Consider the following 25,818-nt stretch of genomic DNA (forward strand, 5'->3'; position numbering starts at 1 on the left):
GTAGACATGACCCCCGATTCCTCTATCCAGTTCTGGATCCTGAGAAGTATCATCCTAGCCACAACCTTTTGAATACAAGCTATTAGGCTGATCGGCCTACATAGCTGGATCTGCGCGGTCCCCCTTTTTAAAATTAGGTATGATTTCAGCTCCCCGCCATGTGTTCGGCAAGGCAGTGCCTCTCGCAATGGCATTTGCCAACAATTCTATGTACGGGACCCGGACTTCTTTATTATATATAAAAAGATCTGCTGGAATTTTGGCCAGGCCCGGGGCTCTGCCTTTAGGTATTAAGTTGAGGGCATATTCGACGTCTTTCCTTGTGAACACTAGTGGGCTTGTAGGTATGGAACAGCTGATAGAGTCCAGAGCAGTTATAGGTGCGCTGTTTACGTTAGCAAACTGGGACTTAAAATACATTATCCAGCGTTCTGGAGGGACGTGGTTTTAGGGCTGTGGTTTTTGATTCCCCTTGCCCCACCTCACAAGGTGCCAAAAGCCCGTCATATCTCTGGACTTGCTTGCTTCATATAGCTCATCCCAATATTTATTGTCCCAGGCTTTCTTTGCAACGTGTTGTGCCCTTTTATAATGTTTCCTAGCGCCCTGTATAACCTCCCTATCAGTAGATCGCACTGCTAGCGCTAAGGATTTGTATGCTGACCTGCAATTTTTATCATACCATGACTCGGGTTTCCGTCTTCCTTTGCCAGAAGGGTTCTTCTTTTGAATACTAAAAAATTTGCCAAGTTTAAGAAAAAGGGTCGAGTGAATATGGACTACCCTGCTGTCATAATCTCCATAGGATACCTGACCCTGTATTTCTGCGATTGCTTCTTTAACCAAAACATCCATTTCATTAATAGAATGGGGATTACCCAGACACTCGGCCCATCTTAACCGCCTTGTATCATTAGTCATGACAATATCATCTACTATATCGTCTTTCGATGTTCCTTGTCCCTTAAGGAGCAGTATCTCAAGGCTAAGCGGGTTGTGATCACTCTCTATTCGTTGAATTATAGTCATGTCACAGACCGAGGACCAAAATTTAAGATTCACTAGTATATAATCAATTCTACTTGAACTCAAGCCATTATTAAATGTTGGATTGCCCTGCTTGTCCCCTTGCGTTCTCCCGTTTGCTGCTCTAAGCCCACATTCAAGACTAAAGGTCTTGAGTTGAAGGGCTGCTTGGGTCCACCTTTTTATTGGGGGTATTTTTAATGGGGGACTTTGCCAGCAAGTGTCTTCAACCTCAGTGAGCTCTAGGTCACTGTGATCCAGGGGCTCGAAGGAGCAGTTGAAATCTCCACATATTAATACATTAGCACCTCCCCTCCAGGTTCTGACATAGTGTCCCAGTGCCTCAACTACCTGTTATGTTATGTTATGTTATTTTTATTTGTACCGCGCACAGCTGCCCCAGCAAAGGGGCGTCCTGGCGCTTTGAGAAGGTAAACACAACACAGCATTAAAAGCGGGCAGAAAGGAGAAGAGACACAACAGATGAGCTAAACAAATAAAAAGGTCTTGATAGCCCGTCTAAACTGAAGGAGCTCATTGATGGCCCGGATTTGTGGAGGAAGAGAATTCCACCAACTCGCTGCCAGGACTCGAAAGGAGCGGCCACCAATTCTGCTCAACTTAAAACGCGGGACCACTGCTAAGTTCTGGCCTAGCGATCTAAGAGTGCGAGAGGGGACATAGGGGATCAGCAGTTTCTCCAAGATTTGTGGGGAAGTACCTTTGAGGTTTTTAAATGCAAGGCAGAGAACCTTGAATCTAATCCTCTGCTGCACAGGGAGCCAGTGGAGAGAGCGCAGGGCATTGGACACCGAGCACCGCCTAGGCAGACCTGTCACCAGTCGGGCCGCAGCGCTTTGAACCCGCTGGAGCCGCAGAAATTCTGACTTGTTAACCCCCGCCAGTAGGGAGCTGGCATAGTCCAGCCTGGACAGCACTGATGCTTGGACCACCAGCTGTCTTGTGGGTGCATCAAAGAATTTGAGGATGGGTCGAAGTCCTCTGATGATGCCATAGCAAGAAGCCGCCACCTTCTTGGTGTGACAGATGAAACTCAGAGAAGGATCAAGCCACACCCCCAGGTTTTTTATCTCTGCCGCTGGGAGGGGAGTCACACCCAACTCCGAAGGCCACCATTTGTCACCCCACAAAGCCACCTGTTAACCAACCACCATAATCTCCGTCTTCTTGGTGTTTAACTGGAGACAGTTGGAATTCATCCAGTTAGCCACTTCCCGCAGACCATAACAGAACCTGGGAGCCTCCAGGTCTGAGTCCCCACTCAGTGTGACCGCCAGCTGCGTGTCATCTGCGTAAGAGACCATGGTCAGGCCCCACCGCTTGACGACCGCAGCCAACGGTCTCACATACAGATTGAATAGGGTGGGACTCAGTGATGACCCCTGTGGGACTCCCTGGTCTAACGGGTAAGAAGACGACTTACCGGGCGGGATCGCCACCTGGAATGACCTATCCGTAAGGAAGGATCGAAACCAGTGCAAGGCGGAGCCAGAAACGCCCACCTCCTCAAGACGCCGAATCAGAATCCCGTGCGAGACCGTGTCGAAGGCGGCACTGAGATCTAATAACAATAGTGCCGCCGTCCGACCGGAATCCAGCACGGAACACAGATGCTCGACCATCGAGGGAAGGGCCGTCTCCGTGCTGTGACCCGCACGGAACCCGTTCTGGGTAGGGTCCAGAATGTTAAGCCTATCAAGATGGTCTGTAAGAGTGGCATTCACATGGGCCTCCGCTATTTTCGTGGCCCAAGGGAGAAGGGAGATAGGGCGGTAGCTTTCAGGTTTAAGGGGGTCAAGGGTCACCTTCTTCAGAATTGGCGTGACTACTGCCTGCTTCCATCTGACGTGAACCACTCCAGAAGAGAGGGACAGGTTGATCAAGGACAGCACCGGGGTACGGCAAACCGGCACCAGGGTCTTGAGTTGGGCCGGTTTCAGCGGGTCTGCTGGAGATCCAGACTTGATTTTGGCGCTGAGAAAGTCAAACACCTCCAGAGATAAGGGGGGTAAGATAGAAAGACATTCCCCCTCACCTAAGGTGCGACCAACCTGCTCTAGCATCAGGGAACCCGTTGGAAAAGTGCGATAGATGGCTTGCACTTTTTCATGGAAGAAAGAGGCCAAACCCTCACAATGTGAGTCCGCGCATATTTCCACTGCAGTTGCTCTCTTCGCCATCAGGTCCTTTAATACTTTAAAAATAAGTTTCGATGGATTGGCAGAATTCTGAAACTGTTGAGCATAAAAGGAAGCGCGAGTTTGACACACTGCCCTGTGGTATATCTTGACCTTGGCCAGATAACATATCTTCAGATCTGGGTCGTACGACTTCCTCCATAATCTTTCGGCCTGTCTACAGGCCCTCTTAAGAGATGCCAAGGAAGTGTCATACCAAGGACTCGGCTCCTTCCGATGACACTTGGACCAACACATAGGAATCAGAGAATCGAGGGTGTCGAGATCCGACACGCTTCTCCTCGGAGCTGTGTTGAAAGTACCAAACCCGCGATCACGCAACCCACCCGTGACCCAGCATAAATCACAGACCAATAGGAGGGTTCCGCAATCGCGGGAAAGGAAGGGGACAGCGGGGAGGGAGATCTGAAACGATAAAGAACATAGGATTTAGTTTCACACCCCTCCCTATCTACTCTATGACAACAATGCACTCTATAGAAGTCAATAGGATTCCCTTCCCCCACTGATACTCAAGCCTACCTGTAAAGGAAAATTCTAAATCTTTATATGCAGGAGAGCGAGGGAAGGTCCTATCAGTGGCAATAATCTGGTAAGGAAAGAACACACAGGTACATGTATTACACCACAAATGTACCATAAACCATAGGTTGCTTATCCCACCTCACATACCAATACTTGACCAGAGATTGTCTTGATCCACTCTTTCGTTACAAGGTACCCCCGTTTCCTCTCCTGCAGTATGAAAAGAAAACACAAGCAAGTTGTGGAAAAAAGAAACATGGAAAATTATATCGAGCTGAAGGTTAACTGCACCTTTCAACTGATTCAGTTCAGCACACCAAAAGGTATCAAAATTGAAATAAAGGTGAAGTGCCAAGTACTAGTCCGTTATCACAGTCTTGAATCTCTCACCAAAACCTGTGAGTCCCAAATAGTTCAGTAAACTTCCAAACTCTGCAAATGATTGCGTTCTGTATCCAAGGAACATCCAAAAAATAGAAGCGCAGCCGCGCTTCCCAAACCCTCGGAACACAAACACTTAGCCTCCGGAAAAAGATCACCGAGAAATGAAACTGACAAACACAGCCGTGTCCGTCTCTCCCGGAATCTTTACAAAGATCCAGCAATAGTACAAAACGTGTCTCTGGCGTCGTGAGTGAGTTCCCCGCCGGAAACACACTGTTAATCCTTACTCACGGTTTCTTTGCAGAAATGCACAACAGCCCTTCAGTCCGGCTCACCAGAATTATCGGCTCCGTTTGTGCCGTTCGTGTGGTTTATGTTTCCGGATTTGCGCGGTAACCTCTTGCGCTATTTCACCCATGGCCCTCTGGGGATTGTAGTTCGATCCTTCAAGGCCTCAGATCCCCACGCATTGCGCGGACAGCGGCCCAAAACGGACCGATTCTGACAGAGGGCACCAGATATCCACTCACAGAAAGAGTCGTATCCACAATCGACCTCGGTGAGCGGACCTAAAGGAACCTACTCGAGCAGATGGTAAAAATCCTCCAGTCTTAATTTGTTCCAGTGTCATTTAAGAACAAGTCTGTCCTGAGATAGAAGAGGAGAGTCAGACAAAGAGCATGCCGTTTTCACCAGAATGTGGTCTGTCCAGACCAACTGGGAGGAACCAAGAACTCTGAATCCTTCTAGATTTGTGAAGAACGGGTCAAGAGTATGACCACCTCTATGTGTGGGGAAAGTAATCATCTGCGAGAGCTGTAGAGCCTCAAGATCCGCCAGAAAGCTCCTAATAGAGGGTAAAGAAGGGCAGTCCAAATGGAGATTAAGATCTCCCACAACATTAAAATTTGCGCATTCTAGTGCCTCTGTACTAATGTACTCAGGAAGAGCAGCCCTAAAAACAGAGTCACAGGCCGGTAAATTAATAAACCAGAGAAGGTAAACTGGTGACTAAACGCTATTTTAAATAGGGCACCCTCACACCCCAAAAGTTCAGCGGCTTTCCACTCGCAGGGATAACACCGTTTGGTGGCCATCGCAATGCCTCCACCTCTAGTCGTCCGATTTAAAGTAAAAATAGCATACTCTGGGGGAAAGGCTAGGTTAATTATCGAGGAGTCAGAGTCCTGGAGCCACGTTTCCGTCAGAAAAAGCACATCCGGCGAACCATCAATGAGAAGGTCGTAAACCTCCTGATGGTGCTTTACCACAGATCTGACGTTTAAGCTCCAGATACTCAGGTCCCGTTGTCCTACCCTCTTTATAACAGGTCCCAAGGAGCGTATAAGAGAGGGGGGTTCCAATGACCAAGCACCACACCTACAATGATATGGGTCACAAAGCGGGACTACAGGCGAAAAATCGCAATGTGTACATCGGTCCCGAAGGGCCAGTAGATCGGCCCTACTATAAGTTCTCAAAGGTAAAGTCATGATGGCCAGGTCCAGAGTTCTGCCGCGGGCCGCGCCTCCATAGCGCGGACGGGCGCAGACGGGCAGGACTCTGGCACGACTCAGGCACAGCGATGGCACGCCCACTGTGCGTAACCGCTGCGCGTTAGAGTGAGCTTTAGATAGGCGTCCCTCCACTCAGCCGGAGCGCTAGACCGCTCGTCAGCAACAACCACCCAGAGTGAACACCACTCCAAGATGGCGCCCTCTGACGTTTTCCCCCCTGGTTTCCCCCTGGCATATTTAAAGATAATTAATTCACCGAAAATGGGGGATTTTAACTTAACCACCAATATGTCCTTGGAATTGGTTATAAGTTGGGTTGTTGTGTATCTATCATCCTGCTTGACCCATGTGGTCAGGCCCCCCATTGGTCTTCCCTTACTAGAATGGGTTGCCGCTATCGCAAAATGAAGATACCCTGGTCTATATTGTGGTTCAACTGCCCAGGTTTCCTGCATAGTGACTATCATATAATTATCAATAAAGATAACCCAATCCCTGGAAGCCATCTTATTCTTAAGGCCTGCCACATTCCAGGATGCCAGGAATTGACCCCCTGTGTGTGTCTGTAATACATTGTGGACCTTATTGCCCCACAAGCGAGCTTCCCCATGGAGAGCATTATACCCCGGCTGGTTCTGGCTATTATCCTGCGATCCCTCTGTCACTATTACTCTTTCCTCAACCAGACTGCTAATTGAATTGACATTACCTGTACAGAAATTGGGTATAACAATCTCTGTTTCCCTAATACTGACAGCGTAGTTAGTTAAATCATGCATTGTTTTCTCGACTAAACAGCTAGACTGATTGTCATTTTCTATACAATAGTTGGGTGTGACATTCACAATCTCTCCCACTCTATTGGGATCGTTTTTCGGGTCAGGGATTCCAGGTTCGTGCCGGGGGTAATGGGCTGAATTTAACACTTCCTCTAATGGACTGGTTGCTGTAGTTAAAATATCTACCCTGGGAACTCCTTTCCCTTCATCCACCTCAAGTACATCGGAACTGGGAATAATTGCACCTCCACTCCCTTCCCCTCTGTTCTGTAGTCTTCAATCGCATTCATCCAGACCACTAAATATGTCGTACCTGTTTATTGTCTCCAGTGGCGTGAATGGCATGAGATAGTCCATTCTTCTATGTGCAGTTGTATTAAATCTGGGGGGTATGGTGTTCCACCCAGGTGTGTCAGGAGCTGGTACTGGATGATACATATAAGCAGGATTCCTAATATTCTCCATATTTAGAAAGTGATTGAGAAAGCATGACTGTGTTGTTTGAGATGGAAATACTACAGATTTCGGGTAGAAATATGTTAGAGGGCGGGGGGTGATACAGTTGTTGGCATTGCCCTGTGGCCAATTTAATATGTATTGAACTGCATTTTGGTCCCTAAAGTTAACTACAACCACATCTCCCCCGATATCCTTAGGTCTTCCACCTAACCACTGAAGGCGGCGAACATGAACTATTTCGCCATTGATGTTGCTTGCAATTGGTCTGTATGAGGTCAGCCAATGCATTATCTTATTCTTCAGTTGGAAAAAACCTTCCCGCTTATTCTCAGACAACTCTGGTACCCCAGTAAGAACCACCACATATGGTACAGCTTCCGGCGGAAGTTCTGTTGGTGGTCTCCTGCTTTGTACCCCCCTGGAGTGCCTAGAACCTTCCTCTTCCATTCTCGATAGCCCAATTGGTGGAATACTCATGTCCCTTGAAGGCTTGTTAACAGGGATGGCGGGAATGCAGTTGGGTTTTGTTTTCGGCTTTATTATAGGTACTTTGGGCTGATTTATATTTGAATTGTGGGGGGTGTTTGGGTGCAGGTGTTGTCCTAGTAGATGGATGGTTAGTGGCGGATGGTGCGGCTGGTATCGTATTAGTGAGTGAAATGGTGGTAGAAGATACTACTTTAGTGACTTCTGATTGAGGATTATGGGCGGATGTAGTGGCTTGAGAGGGGATTGGTACAGTTGTTAACTCTTTATTTTCTACTATCCTAATGGGATTTCCCTTTCTTCCCAAGTCTGCCTCTATTTTCCCTAATCTATCCTCCATACTTTTTAGTCTTTCTACTATTGCTAGTGTATAGCTTCTCATTATAAGTTCGATACTATCCAGTAGGTCACTGGTGTGAGCTAGTTGTGACCCATCGACCAGTCGGGCATGTTCGATGTTAGCCTCTCTGCCTGGATGTTGAGATGGTGGCAATGGTGAAGGAGCTGTCGCTGTTCCTACTTCGTCCACGACAGCTGTGATACCTGTGACATTGGTACTAGTGGGCTTAAGCTTCTTCCCAAAATCGGAATGACTCAGCTTTTGTTTGGATAGTTCCACCCTCTTACGTCTCTTTTTGGTTGGTGGTGGGCCATAGATTTTGTGTTGCATGGTCCTCTTGATCTTACCTCGCACTATCTTACCAGGCATAGGTGTTGGTGTAATCATCACCTTGGATGCACTGGGTGTACTAGTAGAGTTATGAGGTGAATTACCAACACCAGTTTGATTGGGACAGATAGAGGGTGCCAAACATTCTCTAAGCAAAAGGGGCACACTGTCCATAGATGAAATATCATTAATAGTATCAGAGCAAAGCTCATTATTAGAATTGACGGCAGGGGTTGGCTCTGTCAAAATCCTATTCTTGATACTTTCAATCGAGCGGCGGCGCTCAGCCCGCCGTTCTGCTAAGGATTGTTCTTTAGAGCCTTCGGCAAGAGTTTTGATAAACTAATTGTCCAAGGTTCCATTCAACAAACCCCCAGCTCTTTCAGATAAAGCAATATCCGGGCTCGACACGATGGTGGACATTACAATATTTTAACAGATGATTGTCGGACAGAAGGATATATGGAGCAACTTACTCAGAAACAGTAGGGGTGTGAAGTCACTCGGCCAGGGGGTCCGGCCCAGTCCAGTCTCCTCAGGCCTCTGAGGGCCTATGAGGGCCCGCCCTTTGCCCAGGCTTAGCCCGGCTCCGCCCGCGCGTGTCCCACGAGGCGGGGAGTGACGTTTGTTCTTAAGCGCCTCCTGGCGCGCTCCCCGGGTGAGGCACTTCCGGACAAGGAGGCTGCTGGGAGATGTAGTTCGCAGCCTCCAGGTGCTCGCCCCCACTCGGCGGCCGCTATAGGATGTTGTAAGCGGTGGCGGGGGTGAGCTGCACAGCCGGTGTCGAGAGAATGGCTCAGTTTCAGAGGCAACAGGAATGACACAAGTAAGGGTTCTCCAGTCAGATTATGGGTTGAGGCAAGTTATCCCGCTCACCCGGGAGTGACGCTTGTTCTTAAGCGCCTCCTGGCGCGCTTCCCGGGTGAGGCACTTCCGGACAAGGAGGCTGCTGGGAGATGTAGTTCGCAGCCTCCTGGTGCTCGCTCCCACTCGGCGGCCGCTATAGGATGTTGTAAGCGGCGGCGGGGGGTGAGCTGCACAGCCGGTGTCGAGAGAATGGCTCCGTTTCAGAGGCAACAGGAATGACACAAGTAAGGGTTTCTCCAGTCAGATTATGGGTTGCGGCAGGTTATCCCACTCACCCGGGAGTGACGCTTGTTCTTAAGCGCCTCCTGGCGCGCTTCCCGGGTGAGGTACTTCCGGTCAAGGAGGCTGCTGGGAGATGTAGTTCGCAGCCTCCAGGTGCTCGCCCCCACTCGGCGGCCGCTATAGGATGTTGTAAGCGGCGGCGGGGGGTGAGCTGCACAGCCGGTGTCGAGAGAATGGCTCCGTTTCAGAGGCAACAGGAATGACACAAGTAAGGGTTCTCCAGTCAGATTATGGGTTGCGGCAGGTTATCCAATTATTTGTTTGCTGTCTTATAGATCCCATAGAATCTGCACTACAGGACGCCGATGCGTTCAAGAAATTTGTACCTTTATCTACACATTATTAATCCCCTGAAGAAGGGTTGATTTTGCAACCCGAAATGCTTTGGGATTCTGTACATTAATTTTGCGTATTCATATGTATGTGATTCATTTTTAAACTAGTGCAAAAAGTATGTGATTTGGGAATATGATAAGTGAATATTTTCAATCATTCATGCACGCGCAATATATAAATGCTAAATAATATACCTTTTTGTTACATGATTTTGATGATGATGTAAAAGCTGAAAATAAATGTGACTTGTTAACATAGCAGAACCAGAGACTTAAATGTATGTTCTGAACTTTTAAAAGCCCTTGGCCCAATAGCTGTGCCTCTAGCAGTCCTAGGTTTTCCTTGGGCTCATAACCACATATCTGTTACCACATAGGGAGTTGGGCACACACCCTACACACTAGAGTGCACGCAAAAACTATCAAAGGTGTTAATAAGAATATCTATTAGTACGTACACAGGTGTGCAGATCCACCCCCTCCAAGAATATTTTAAATAACAAGAGGACATTTTCAACAGCTCAAAAATAAAAGGCCAATGATGATGGGCTAGCTCCGATAGGAAAGGCATGAAAGAAATTAGGAAAGCGGATTCTTCTGTACAGCCCAGCATTCTAAAGATGATCTTTTGAACATAAATCAAACGAATTCTGACATATCTGGCGAATTATAAAGAATCAAAATAAACCTTGCATTTTGGACAACTGAGCGTGAATGAAGACGATGGGCCTGCTAAATGGCTTTTGCGGGTGTTTATGAAGCTCCTGCTAGCAATGTGTTTAGCTTTTATTTAATGATATGTTATGATAATGAGATGTGCAAATGAAGGACGAATATGTGTTTTTTGTATGGCATGAATAACAGTAAAGAAAAATTTACATTTTTGGCATTTTGTCTCAACAGATTTATCCAAAACCCATTCAGTTTTCCATCTATGAAACATGTCACTGTGAGTAAATGATCAATTTAATTACGTTTTTGCAGTATATTTGAATGTATACATAAAAAAACAAAAACAGTCCACCAAATGGGAAAAAACTAAAGCTTATGATTAACAGTGCAGTGGTGAGATATTTGCATCCCTTGGCAGTGAAATGTCAAATATGTTTCTGAGTGGATTACAGACTGTATGTAACAAAGAGTATTAGCAGAGGAAACTCAACCCTGATCTTATCCGAGTGTGTCAGTCCTTTTTATTAAGCCACATCATCAAACAGGGAAACACACAGTGGTGGTGTCTGCGGGGCAGTAATGGTGGGGCAGGGAGAGGGGGGTTAAAAGAAAGGAAAGAAAAAAAGAAAATAGCACATACCTGCCGGCCGGCTGCCGTCTCTCCTCCGTTCTCTTCTGTCAAACGGAAGCACACAGACTCCCAGACTCCCTTAGCCAGTCACCAGCATGGCAGCAGCGTTGTCATTGGTCAGAGTGGCCTGGTTTGGTACTCAGACAGGGAGTGGGAGCCTGTGCATATTCTTCGTCCAGGCTGCGCAATACTGACTGGTGGAGAACATGCTAAGTGCACATTATTGTTTGGCGGGCTCAAGACAGCCAACCAAACCATCAGCGCAGTTCAGTACACCAACAACTCCTCCCCTGCTGGCTATGACGACAGCCAAGCCCCACCTAGCCCAAAACTGGCTTCACCACGGAAAATAAAATAATACCATTGTGTTATTAGCATTTTTTTTCCCTTTTTTTTCACTGCTGAAAAACAGCGGAGGAGCCACCACTGGAAACACATTTTCATTGCTAACCGATGTCCTCTGTTTATTGGCGAATTAGCACTTGTAGACTGGTGGATTTGTGAGTGGGTGAATACTAGAATGAGTCAATAAGTGGATGAATTAATAAATAAGTGTGCACACGGATAATAAACAGATATTTGAGTGAGAGTGAGAGAGCGCAAATTTGAATGAAAATTATGTATAGGGCATATTTACAAGCACATCGTATAACGTAGGAATGAAATGTATATCGTAATGTGAAATTGACACTTATAGCATATAGATAACCGATATAATCCAAAGTAATATAGGAAATGTAACTGTATTCACTTTAGAACATGCATTAGATTTAGAAGGCCCGTATATGTAGTAGGCTGATGTAGAGATGGTGTAGAAATGCTTACGAAATGTAGAACGTGCAAAGTAGAATTCATGTACGTGTGTAACTTTAAACGGAGAAGCAGCGAGAAATGAAACATGAAGAAATGCGTAGAGCATGTATAAACGATATAGCAAATGAGAATATAAAGTTATACCCTATGTAGTTTGTGTTCAATGTATAATGTATTCACTTCTATGTAAACTTTTGCTAAATACGAATATATATAAATGTGTGTTAAAGGTTATACTGTGTAGAAGCTTTTTGTGAGAATGTTAGAAAGGTTTAGGTCATTTGTGATTCTAACCTGACTGACCGAGGGTTAGCAGGAGCACAGTCCAATGTATATAATTTAGCGGACTTACAGGGGTCGTAAATAGCTTGATGTGGACGTGAGAGCCAAGAAGTCTAGCACTTGTTAGATTTAAGGTGACAACGCTGGACAAGGTTTATGGCCTGAACGTGATAAGAAGCGCCTGGAATTTGAGAGTTGTTTTGAGAAGTCCATTCACAGGACCTAGAAGGGTCAACATCATAGTCGTAGTTTAAAGTTCTGTTGACGATGTTGACTTGTGCTCTGAAATGTCAATTATAATATTGAATGAAGTCACCAATAAGAAGATGAAGATGACATCTAAAGAAGAAAGGTCAACTTAACGGACGGCGAAAGAGATGAAGCAATGGACGAAGCTAGAAGCTGACATCATCGGGGAAAGTCTGTGGTGGGCGTCAAGGGGCGTTCCACCCACACTGTGATTGTGTATTTTAGGGACAGCACCCCGGGGAGGAGGTAGCAATTGGAGATTAGGAACAGCAAGGGAATTGCTCAAGAGAGAAGGGCAAGGGTAGATGACTTGAGCAGATGCGCTGAGAGAGATCAGAGCGCAAGAGAGCAGTAGGCCGAGGACCCGTAGAAGAGCGGATGGGTAGGCAGAGAGGGTACTGCTTCTTAAACTTAAGTTACCTTTAGAGGCTAAGAGAGTTTGAACTTCTTTGGGAGTCAAACTGCTGACACCTTTTTAGGTTAGGAACTTGCGAAGTAGGGATGTCACTTAGAATAGAGTAGGGACAGATTTAACGTGATACTTTTCTCTTTCTGTAGATGACGCCAAGGAACCACTTCACATCGAAGCTTTAAATTGCTGATATTGGAATTGATTTTGTATTCTTTTGTATACTTTGATCCCGAGAGAATTGTAATTACATCCAACTTTGACTTTTATATAAAACTTTCAAACTTTATCAGTTGTAAGTGGTTCTTCCGAGTGGTGTCAGTTAATGGGGTTTGTCTAACCTATGCGGGGGTTGTCTTTTACTCAATGACAGATACTAGCGGTCCAAAATAGATGAATGAGATACGTCATTAAATTGATCAGAAATTGATATCAAAATCTCATTCCCCGCAGTTGGTAGCAGAGGATGGTTATCTTCTTGAGGAAGACGACCTAGGCCAGGTTTAGTTTACCCCAAGGTCCCTAGTCATCGACGACCAGAAGAAGAATTGCAGCCGAAGACGGTGCTGACGGTGCGACGAGAGAAAAAGCAGCAGAGTCGGTCGAGAGTGAGTATAAGGGTCATGCGTTGTAAGATTGCGGTGTTTTATGTTGATCCTGTGTTGTAATGTCAAGCGGAGTTGAATGCCTGTAGTGTGATTGAGGGAAGGTTGTGAGCGCGCGCAACCGGATGAAATCTTAAGCTCCAGGGAAGGACTTAAGTGGTTCGGGTGTATCGAACACCCAGAGTAATTTGTCTACCATTGAAAGGGGGTCATGAGGTACCATTGATTTCCCGACAGACCGATGATAGGGGGAGCGTATGAGTGAGTGAATGAGTAGCGGACGCTGGTCGTACGTTTACTGTGTGTAAGTAACCTATCAGTTGAGGCGATCGTCTGACCGTAAGAGGGAAGACGTTTCGTCAGTTGAGGTGACAATTACAGTTAGACTGTGGCCGTACAGTCAGAGAAAAGTGATCGCTTGGACGGAAGTAGTCATTTTTCAGTGTATGAATGAAAACGCATGGGAAATCGTGAGACGGGTTGAGAAAGAAGGAGAATTGCTGCAAGAGGGAACGAGTGACGTCAGCATAGAACCGCGCTGAGATTGGTTAGTTTGTCAGACGTCAGCGAAGAGTCGCACTGAGATAGGCCGATTAGCAAGAGCCGCGTAGGGATTGGTTGGTTGGTTGTCATCGGGACGTAAACAAGGAAGAGTGAGAGGAAAATTGTAAATTATCGAAAATGAAGTGTTTTAAGAGCTTAAGAGCACTCTTTAGGAGAAATAGAAGAAACTTATATGCCGGAGAGGAAGCTCCACCAGAAGGCACACCAGCTTATTATATGGCAGTGAATGTAGGCTTGCACTCGATATTATGGATTTCTGAGTGGAATAATCTAACTGAAGGGAGTAAAGAACTGACGTTTCCGAGATTTGGAACGTTTAAGCTAGATGTGTTGAACAAACTAAAAGCGGTAATGCTTGCAACAAGACCTCTACCGAGGCCAACACAGTTCGAAGCACTTAGTGTATGGTTTAGAACAGCACACGAAAAGAGCGTAAAGAGGCGCCAAGAAAGAGTGAGACGATCAGTAAAGGCAGTACAGGATGCCAAATGGGATGAGGAAGCTAAGAAGTGGAGAGTACAAAAGATAGAAGCAGATAAACTGTACCCGATGCTAGAAGTTACGGGAGAAAAGAAACCTCTAGAGGAAGAAGAGGAAAGCGAGACAGAAGAGGATTTGATAGAGAGGCTATTAACAGACAGACCACCTCCGTACAGCGGAGGGGCCGCAAGTCCTATATTACCACAAGAGGACGGAGCTTGATGGGGGGAATATAAATCGATCCCAGTAACAGATTGGGATGCCAAGAAAGAGGAGGAAGTACCTCAATCTAGTTCCGAACAGAGAGTAGTGGGAAGATTCGTGGTCCAGAAAATGCCAGAAACGCAACATGCAAGGTCTTATCAAATGCCGGATGCTCTACAAGTACCGGTTACCATAGGCCCTATTGTGTCAATCTACAACCCGGAAGGGGTCCAGCAGGAGGAACAGGCACGATGGGACAGGGAAAGGGCAGAGATGGAGAATAGGGATACCATGGTGAATCCTCAGAGACAGATATTAGCACCGATGAGTCGGAGTACTCCATTAGATGCAGCAACAGGTCCCTGGGTAGAACAAGGGCGTCAAAGAGGGCCAATGGACTTAAGGGGACCAAAACCGAACACCCATAAAGAATTAAGGGAATACCTGAAAGAATGGGATACTGCCGAAGAGGCTCGGAGTAAAAGTTTAGAAACAGGAGCAGAGTGGAGAGACCAGGATAACCGGATCCTCTCACATTGTGGAGCTGGCGAAAGCAGCCCGGAGTGGGAGAGAGGGAGTCAGGAAAGCAGAGGAATTAATTGTCCTACTATCAGCGGCAATAGGCAAATGTGCGACGACAGGAGTACAGGGTGTGGCGAAGTGCCTCGCGTCACCTTTAGTGAAGGAGAACGAAGGACGCAGGAGTACCGAAATACTTTCAGATGCACTCACCATACCCCGGGTGAAACAGTGCAACATTGGAATCACGGGAACATGGAGAGTCGTGAAGGGTCTCGCCATGCATCCGGTGATCATGGGCGAAGTCATGAGAATATAGGGAGTCGCGAAACGTCTCGCCATACTTCTGGTGATCAAGAACGAGATCGCGGGAGCATGGAGGGCCATGAAGGACCTTATCGGTTATTGAGCGACACCAGACAACAAGCGAGTTACAGTGATTTAGAACAGAACGGTGGATCCTACCTCGTATCTGGAGAAACCGAGCCAAAAAGACGAAGTGTAGGGATGGGGGATGGAGCAATGTTCCACCACACCCCACGGGAAGATGGAAAGGCTTGGGATCTAGAGAGGTGGGAACAAAGGGATGGAAAGAGAACTCCTCATAACTCACCTGTGCTTAGGCGTAGGGCGCATAGTGGAGGTGAGAGAGGTATGAGCGAACCACCTAGGACTGACATACTGAGAGCTGAAATAAAAGCAAGACGGATTGATGTAATGAGCTTAAAATCAGACTTAGATGAGATAATTGATGGCACAGTGGCAATAGAGAGATTAGAATTGTACGCACCAGATGAAATATTGTTCTTATCCAAGGACATTACTCGGAGAGCGAGGTCAGCTCATGAAAATTTAACTAATTTAACAAATAGGTATATGATAGACCTGTCACGAACCAAAGCTTTACAGCCCAATCATAGGATGAATTGCACAGACCTAGATCTGGATGAACGTAGAACGATTGGACTAAGGGTACACATACGGGAATTAGTCATGTGTATCAGAATATGGAGAGATCTGGATAGATGGGAGGAAAAATGGTCTAAGAGGGGATCGGTCAGAAGAAGTACAATTGTGAAATCCCAGGATACAGACCTAATGAGAATGGAAGCTTTCCCTTTGCGAGAAATCGCGAACCGAAATTACGTTCATGTACCCTGGAGTAGGGGGGATTTGGCGGCATTTACCAATTCCTTCCCAAAGCTTAGAGAAAATCCCGTTGAGTGGTACAAGCAGGTAGAGAGGTTCGTAAAGATCTCTAAGGTGCTGTGGATCGATTTGAACACATTGTTCGATATCGTAGTACCCGGAGATTTATGGACGGCATGCAAACTTAATGTCGAATGGCCTACTTGTGAGCCTCCGAGAGATAACCGGACAAATGGTCCATCAGACAGAGTCATGGAGAAATACGAAAGAGTAATAACATGGCTAAAAGAGAAAGTGCCAGTGCAGGATATAGATTGGGTTAAGATAGATCGAACAACTCAAGAGCCCAAAGAGACAGTTCACGAGTTCTATGAGAGGCTACTGAAAGCATTTAAACAATATAGTGGGTTAGACGTAATGGATCCTAAGGACATAGGACAGTTTGTGTCGAAGTTTGTTTTAGGATTAAGACCAGACATAAGCCTGATGATACAACAGCATCTAATTTGTTGGCAGAACAAACCTTTAGACGAAATTTTGAGGTATGCGAGGTACTGTAGCGATGAGATAGATTCAAAGGCAAAGAAACTCAAGGAAAAGTTAATGCTGGTACAAATGCAAGCAGCTGGAAAGGGTGGACAGCGGCAACAGGGGACAGGAGCGCAAGCAAAGAAACAGAATAATCAGAGCAGAGATGAGGAAGAAAGACCGAGAATGGATATTGCGACACTGAAAAAGACAACGAGGTGTCATCAGTGTAACGAAGTGGGACATTGGAGACGCGAGTGTCCTTACAATGTTGAGACAGGGGAATTAGAACAAGAGGAGGAAGAGGTACAGAACAACGTGGTTAAGGGAGCCGCAGCCCCGAAGGGAAGGTTTATCAAAGGGGGGACTCAGACTCCTCGAGCCCCGTTTCCTCAACCGCCTCGCATCACAAACGGAGGGAAAACCTATAGACAAATGCCATTGTTTGTAGGAGGAGAGGAATGCTATTACGTTGATCCTCTTACAGGGCAACGAGTAAACAGGGAGGAAGACTGTACTCTAGGAGCAGCCCTGGAAGTAGATCAGAGAGGACCATACGTAGAGGCTGAAGTAGCTGGATGTCCTACGACCTTTTTGGTAGATACGGGTGCTACTCGATCTACGTTGAGATCAGCGGTAGTCCCAGGTTTGCCAATATCGGGAGAGACGATTCAGGTGGTTGGAGTCGCAAACAAGAGGATGACTAATCCTCTGACCGAACCAGTGTCAGTAAAGATAGGGAATTACAGTGACGAACATCAGTTTGTGATCTGTGATTCTAGCCCTGTGTGTTTGCTAGGAAGAGATCTGTTGTGTAAACTAAATTGCACAATACATTGCACACCTGAAGGAGTAGAAGTGCAGACCAATGATGAGGATGCCGATTTTAAGGTTGTAAACTCGCAAGAGTGCGTGGAACTATATCCTACCTTAACAGTGGAGGAACTTCCACAGGATTTGAGGGAGAAAGTGTCAGCTGAGGTGTGGGATTTTACTGGAGAAGAAATAGGTCTGATTAAAGGAGTAGAACCAGTAAAAATCTTGTTAAGACCCAATGCTGAGTATCCAAGAACCCCACAATACAAGTTGACTCCAGAGACGATTGCAGGAATAAAGCCTGTGATCGAATACATGATTAAACAGGGAATACTGAAGGAGATCGTGGGAAGTCCATGTAACTCCCCGATTATGGGTTTGCAGAAGCCTAGTGGGAAATACCGAATAGTGCAGGATCTTCGGAAGATTAATAATATTGTTGTCTCATGTTGTCCAGTGGTACCGAATCCGTCAGTGATATTATTTCAGATACCGTTCCAAGCTGAATGGTTTACAGTGATAGATTTGTGCCAGGCTTTCTTTTCGATACCTTTAGATGAAGAGAGCCAGTATCTTTTCGCTTTTAAGCTGGAAGATCGCGTCTTAACATGGTGTCGTATCCCTCAGGGGTATACAGAAAGCCCATCGATCTTTAACCAGTTATTAAAACGAAATCTTGAAAGTCTAGTACTGCCCAAGAACTCGGTTCTAGTCCAGTACATAGACGACCTCCTAGTTGCGTCAGAAACTGAGGAAGCTTGCAAAGAAGACACCATAACCTTGTTAAATCACTTGGCCGAGAACGGACACAAGGTGTCTCCAAGTAAATTGCAATATTGTATGACTGAGGTGCAATACTTGGGCCATAGGATTGAAAAGGGAAAGCGGAAGGTGTCTCCAGACAGAATAGAGGCGATCATGAAAATGAACGCGCCTACAACACAAAGAGAAGTCAGGATGTTTCTAGGCATGGTCGGTTATTGTCGGCAGTGGATAGCCAACTTTTCGCTGAAGGCAAAACCGTTATTACAACTGACGCACAAAGGAGTAAGTGATCCGGTACCATGGGACAAAGATTGTTTGATGGCGTTTTTGCAGCTGAGGGAGGACTTATGTCGTGCCCCGGCTTTAGGAATGCCTGATTACACAAAACCATTTTTGCTTTACTGCTGCGAAAGAGAGGGATGCGCTTTAGCAGTTTTGGCTCAGATCCACGGAGATGCGCGTAGACCAGTGGCGTATTTTTCGGCTACATTAGATCCAGTAGCCGCAGCGTTGCCCGGATGTCTCAAATCCGTAGCTGCAACGGGTGTCAGCATTGAACGTTCTGAAAGCGTAGTCATGGGTCATCAGTTAGTTGTGTATGTACCTCATTCTGTAGAATTGCTAATGACCAGGACTAAGACTCAGCATCTGACAAATAGCAGGCTCACACGCTACGAGCAAGTCATACTGGCTGCCGAGAATGTGACCCTAAAAAGATGCTCCGTCTTGAATCCTGCAACTTTGATGCCACTTCCGAATGAGGTGGATGATGAAAATTGTACAGATCATGACTGCCTTGATGTGACTGAACTATGCACCAAACCGAGATCCGATATTGTGGATGAACCATTGACGGACCCAGATGAAATTTTCTTTGTTGATGGTTCATGTGTAAGAGACAATGTCGGTCAGCTGAGAGCAGCTTATGCAGTTTGCACAATTACGAGAGTAATAGAAGCCGCTTGCCTGGAAGGAGTACACTCCGCTCAGGTAGCTGAAATTGTTGCTTTGACTCGTGCTTGCTTAGCGGGCGACAAACTTCGAGTCACCATATACACCGATAGCCAGTATGGTTTCGGGGTAGTTCACGATTACGGGCAGTTATGGTCTCAAAGAGGTTACATGACCTCCTCGGGTTCTCCCATTAGGAATGGAGAATTCGTGAGACTTTTGTTAGAAGCATTGCAAGGTCCAACAGCTATAGCAGTGGTCAAATGCGCAGCACATACGAAGAACATTGACTTTGTTTCACTAGGTAACCGCTATGCGGATGAAGTAGCGCGTTACTGCGCAGAACAGGGATATTCTCACACTGATGTAAAAGTGGGGGGAATCCAGGAAAGAACTGAATTGACAATGTTGTTGGATACTGTAGATACGTGGGATGAATTAAGAAGTGTTCAGGAAAATGCACCAGATGATGAGAAAAAGAGTTGGGAAACAGCGGGTTGTTCCAGAAGTGAGATGAATTTCTGGATCTCCGCCGATGGGAGAGCAGTTTTACCAAATGAACTTGTTAGTCCAATGGCAAGGAAATTGCATGGATCAGCACACATAGGAAGAGATGCTATGGTGAGAGTATTCAGACAAACGTGGTTTAATCCCAAGTTTAGAGTAGCGGCAGAAGCAGTGTGTCAGAGATGTACGATCTGTCAGCAACTAAACGTGGGAAAGAGAACACCAGTCACATTGAGTCACATTGGGAGGTCTGGGGGGCCTTTCAATAGGATGCAGCTTGATTTTATTGAAATGCCTAAATGCAACAGACTCAGATACGTTTTAGTGATTGTTTGCATATTTTCTAGATGGGTTGAGGCTTACCCTACACGTAGGTGCGATACACTTACAGTAGCAAAATTGTTACTTAGAGAGTTAATACCGAGGTTTGGGGTGCCATCCTCTTTGGAATCGGACAGAGGAACTCATTTTAACAGCGAAATAGTGAAGATGCTATGTACAGCCTTGAATATCGATCAGAAGTTACACTGCAGCTATCGACCAGAAGCTTCAGGGATTGTAGAGCAAATCAACAGCACGATAAAGTCCAGACTTGCCAAAGTTTGTTCAGCAACATCCCTGAGTTGGCCAGACGCACTTCCAGTGGTTCTTATGAGCATACGTAGCACACCAGATAGGAAAACAGGTCTCTCTCCTCCTGAAGTGCTAATGGGGAGAGCCATGAGATTGCCATCGGTTCCGACTGCAGCTCTAGTGAACATCACAGACGATTTGATCTTGGACTACTGTAAGGGACTATCTGACGCCGTTAATTCTGTGTCCCTCCAGGTCCAGGCTGCAGAGGTTCCATCAGCACAAGATTTGTGCCATGACCTGAGTCCGGGGGACTGGGTCCTGGTGAAGAAGCATGTCAGAAAGAACTGCTTAGACGTGCGCTGGAGAGGACCGTTTCAAGTTATACTTGTGACGAATACTGCAGTAAAGTGTGGAGGCCTGCCAAACTGGATACATGCCTCACACACCCGAAGAGTGCCAACACCTCTAGAAGAAACAGCTCCTCTCTCGGATGAGAATCCAGCGGAAAGCGGAGAAGCCATAGAGGGGGAAAGCCAAGCTGTGGAGGTGAGCGAAGAGGCTGAGATTGAGACGGAACAGGTCGACGAAGGTCAGGACACCAGTGGGACCGAAGTCGTCTCAGAAGAAGAGAGTACATGGGAGTTCGAATCAGATAACGAACAAGCTGTGAATGGCCAAGAGACAAGTCCAAGAACAGGGAGCAGGAGGACAAAGAGTGACGAAGCCAATTGGCCGGAGAGAAGGAAAAGGTCAAGCTTGGAAGAAAAGCAAGAAAGAACTCTTGTTCCGATTGCAGAAGAATCAGACCAGGAGGAGGAAACTACAGACTCAGGAACTGAAAGTCCAAGGAGATCGAGAAGGGTACGTGTGCCCTGCAGAAGGTACGCCACCCCAGAGTGGACTTATCTAGCAGATGTCTTGGGGTCAGAAATCTGGGAGAGTGAAGAAAGTGAAAGTAATCGATCACGATCCATTTGTGGCAGTGGAGATATGGATGTTGACGCCTGGATTCGAGACTGAGGGGTTACTGACTTTCACACTTCCCATACCCCCATATTTGAGTCAAATTCAAGATCTAGTGCTAAATAGATTACAATTTCCGATGTTTGGTCAGCAGATTCCGGAAGAAGAAGAAAAAGTCATTCGTTTTGAATTATTAGAAATTGTTGTGAAAGCTGCAGGTGCGAGAATAATTGTTGATGCATAAGAGACTTTTTGTGTATAAGCTATAAAGAAGAAGATAACCTAGCACCGAGTGGAAAGAAGAATAAAATTAGGGATTACATTTAGAGGACGGAGAAGGGTTAGGGTTGTCAGCTGCTAAAAGAGAAAAGACATTGTTGCGAAAAAGAGACTTTTTGATAAAGAACACTTTAAAGACTGAGAAAACAAATAAAGCAAACAAAGACTGCAGAAGAGAAAAAAAAAAAACTTTTCGCAAAAGAAGGAGCTAAGCTGTTTGATAACATGGAGAACGGCAACCCAAACCGAAAAGCTAGATGTATAATAGGTACACTAATAGCAGTAGTAATTTTTCTCATAATTACAGTAGTGGCAATATCATACATAATAGGACATGAAAGTGATAAGGAAACAGCAAATGTACAGCCTATAACGACTTTGAGACCTGCTCTTGTGGGGAAAAAGGAGGAGAGCAACGTTATACGTGAAAAGGCGTTATTGGCAGATGAAGCTCGTAGGTTACACGTAGACGAGTCACAGGGAAACTTTAGGTCAAACGCATATGCTAAACTGTTATATGAATATATCGATGCCATGGAGGCCAAGGATTGCTACGTTTGTATGCATTTGCCGGCTTCTGTAGACGAAGGCATTAGATATCATCATCTCCCATTGACATATGGGATAACATGTAGTTTACTGCTTAGTATATTTTATGGTAGAGAAGGATTTGAGTACTACTTTTCAAATTATGATTCGGTACTGCCTGAAGTTCCGAATTATAAGCAAATGAATAAGTGGGACTATTACAAAAAGGAGGATAGACTAGCTAAATTCTTTCTTCCTTGGGATACACTAGATACATCATATGCACGCAGAAATAATCTAACTTGCAAAGTGTCAGAGGTTGAGAAGACGTTTATAGGACAAGTAGATGATAGATACAGAAGGCAGAAGATTTTAAAAATGTCAGGACAATGGAAAACGGATTGGACCGAAGAAGAGAAGGCACATAAAAAGAAAGGTAGCAATGGTCCAATAGCTTTGGATAGAGCGCAGAAAGGAAAGTTATGTTTAACTCGAAGCAAAACGTATTACGAGAATGTATTTGTAGGTGAAGTGAATTGCGAACATGCTTTTAGATTGGAGTACTATACGAAAGATTTTATGAAAGAGATGCAAGTTATTCCGAATGTGTATTTTGTATGTGGAAGAAATGCCTATGTAAAACTACCTGACAATTGGTACGGTTCGTGTTACTTGGCAATTGTCTTCCCCAAAATATATCATGCAAAGGATGTAGCGATAATAGAAGGAAAGGCTTCGAGGAGAGCGAAAAGGGAAGTAGGAGACGCAGAAGTAGTAGGAGATGTATTTGGAGCAATGTTTCCTATGTTAGGTTTAATACTTAACGATGTTAAGATCAGGAGACTAGCTACAGTTGTAGATAGACTATCTGCAAGCACTGCAAGGTCATTAATGTTAGTAGAAGGAGAGATGCAGTCGATTAGAGCAATGGTTCTTCAGAACCGACTTGCTTTAGATGTACTGCTAGCAAAAGAAGGCGGAGTTTGTAAGGCTTTGAAGGTCCAGGAATGTTGTACTTATATTCCTGATAATTCAAAACCACTTGAGAAAGTCATACGGAACATTACACAGATTCATCAAGAGATCGAAGATTTATCAAAAATAAATGTTTGGGAAAAAGTTGGTCATGGAGTAGGAAAGGTTGGGAGTTGGTTTGCCAACCTTGGGAAAAGTATAGTATGGTACATAATAAAGCCTGTATTGATAGTATTAATTTGCATAATCACATTGTTAGGTTTAGTAAAATTGTATAAATGGTATAGATCGAACCGGTTACAACGAACAATGAGAGAGCAAGAAAGGAGATTAGCTGCTTTACAAGATCAACAGTATAAAAGTTTAAGAGCTCTCGAAACGATGAAAAGAGGGAATATTGTAACTAGTCCTGTTTAGAGACGTTATTCAAATTGCATTTAGTGATGACTCCTAGAAGTCATCAAAGGGGGGACTGAGAGAGCGCAAATTTGAATGAAAATTATGTATAGGGCATATTTACAAGCACATCGTATAACGTAGGAATGAAATGTATATCGTAATGTGAAATTGACACTTATAGCATATAGATAACCGATATAATCCAAAGTAATATAGGAAATGTAACTGTATTCACTTTAGAACATGCATTAGATTTAGAAGGCCCGTATATGTAGTAGGCTGATGTAGAGATGGTGTAGAAATGCTTACGAAATGTAGAACGTGCAAAGTAGAATTCATGTACGTGTGTAACTTTAAACGGAGAAGCAGCGAGAAATGAAACATGAAGAAATGCGTAGAGCATGTATAAACGATATAGCAAATGAGAATATAAAGTTATACCCTATGTAGTTTGTGTTCAATGTATAATGTATTCACTTCTATGTAAACTTTTGCTAAATACGAATATATATAAATGTGTGTTAAAGGTTATACTGTGTAGAAGCTTTTTGTGAGAATGTTAGAAAGGTTTAGGTCATTTGTGATTCTAACCTGACTGACCGAGGGTTAGCAGGAGCACAGTCCAATGTATATAATTTAGCGGACTTACAGGGGTCGTAAATAGCTTGATGTGGACGTGAGAGCCAAGAAGTCTAGCACTTGTTAGATTTAAGGTGACAACGCTGGACAAGGTTTATGGCCTGAACGTGATAAGAAGCGCCTGGAATTTGAGAGTTGTTTTGAGAAGTCCATTCACAGGACCTAGAAGGGTCAACATCATAGTCGTAGTTTAAAGTTCTGTTGACGATGTTGACTTGTGCTCTGAAATGTCAATTATAATATTGAATGAAGTCACCAATAAGAAGATGAAGATGACATCTAAAGAAGAAAGGTCAACTTAACGGACGGCGAAAGAGATGAAGCAATGGACGAAGCTAGAAGCTGACATCATCGGGGAAAGTCTGTGGTGGGCGTCAAGGGGCGTTCCACCCACACTGTGATTGTGTATTTTAGGGACAGCACCCCGGGGAGGAGGTAGCAATTGGAGATTAGGAACAGCAAGGGAATTGCTCAAGAGAGAAGGGCAAGGGTAGATGACTTGAGCAGATGCGCTGAGAGAGATCAGAGCGCAAGAGAGCAGTAGGCCGAGGACCCGTAGAAGAGCGGATGGGTAGGCAGAGAGGGTACTGCTTCTTAAACTTAAGTTACCTTTAGAGGCTAAGAGAGTTTGAACTTCTTTGGGAGTCAAACTGCTGACACCTTTTTAGGTTAGGAACTTGCGAAGTAGGGATGTCACTTAGAATAGAGTAGGGACAGATTTAACGTGATACTTTTCTCTTTCTGTAGATGACGCCAAGGAACCACTTCACATCGAAGCTTTAAATTGCTGATATTGGAATTGATTTTGTATTCTTTTGTATACTTTGATCCCGAGAGAATTGTAATTACATCCAACTTTGACTTTTATATAAAACTTTCAAACTTTATCAGTTGTAAGTGGTTCTTCCGAGTGGTGTCAGTTAATGGGGTTTGTCTAACCTATGCGGGGGTTGTCTTTTACTCAATGACAGATACTAGCGGTCCAAAATAGATGAATGAGATACGTTATTAAATTGATCAGAAATTGATATCAAAATCTCATTCCCCGCAGTAGCAAGGATGAAGTAAGAAGTGTATGAGAGAACACATGACCATTTGCAGAATGAATAGCTAACTCTAAGCATTAATGAATGGCTAAGTGAGTGTATGTATGCATGACAGAGTGTTGAATGAGATTGCAAAGATGGATAAGGGAGGGGTAATATGATGAGTGAATGCATTGGTGACTGAGGTTAGGTTGCTAGGTGATTGAAGGCACACCGGTGACAACCGGCTGTTGTCCTTTCCGATTCGCTGGTGCTTACTTGCTCATCCATGTGCTCACTCAGTCATTCGTTCATCCATGCACCATAAGAAACCAGTTGGAGTCACCCTTGCTTGTCAGGCTTTACTTGAGTTGAAAGGGCTTCTGTTTGTTGTGAATAGTAATAACAACTAACTGATCTGAGAACAGCACTGAAAACAGACTAGAAAAAACTCTGCCCTGAAACAGATAGAATGTCTCTTGGCTTGGCCCTTTTGCTGCGTGGGACCCAGAGTAGAACATCCCAGCTACTGCCCCTGTCATGGTCTTGTTGTCAAGTGATTTTGGAGCAAAGCCATCCTTGTCATGGTTGAATGAATTCCTTTATCAAACCACTGCTGGGCTTCTGGAGAAGGATTGGTTCATGAATCTTAATTAGTATCTATCATTAACCCTTACTAAAAAATCTCCAATTGCACCTTTACATCTTTACATACAAGCGATCCTCTTAAGTGTGTCGTTA

At 45.1% G+C, this 25,818-nt stretch overlaps 1 protein-coding gene across 1 annotated transcript in view; it reads left to right on the forward strand.

The window, feature by feature from the left end:
* The window catches only part of LOC147661177 (palladin-like), a 347,061-nt gene that overhangs the window by 142,660 nt on the left and 178,583 nt on the right, over positions 1 to 25,818 (forward strand). Inside the window, exon 3 of the mRNA XM_086951261.1 lies at positions 10,453 to 10,498. Within this exon, the coding sequence (XP_086807387.1) occupies positions 10,491 to 10,498 (8 nt within the window). The 5' untranslated portion in view covers positions 10,453 to 10,490. The remainder of the gene's footprint in view (positions 1 to 10,452; positions 10,499 to 25,818) is intronic.

Source organism: Lissotriton vulgaris, unplaced genomic scaffold, assembly GCF_964263255.1.
Source record: "Lissotriton vulgaris unplaced genomic scaffold, aLisVul1.2 SCAFFOLD_1053, whole genome shotgun sequence".
NCBI lineage: Eukaryota > Metazoa > Chordata > Amphibia > Caudata > Salamandridae > Lissotriton > Lissotriton vulgaris.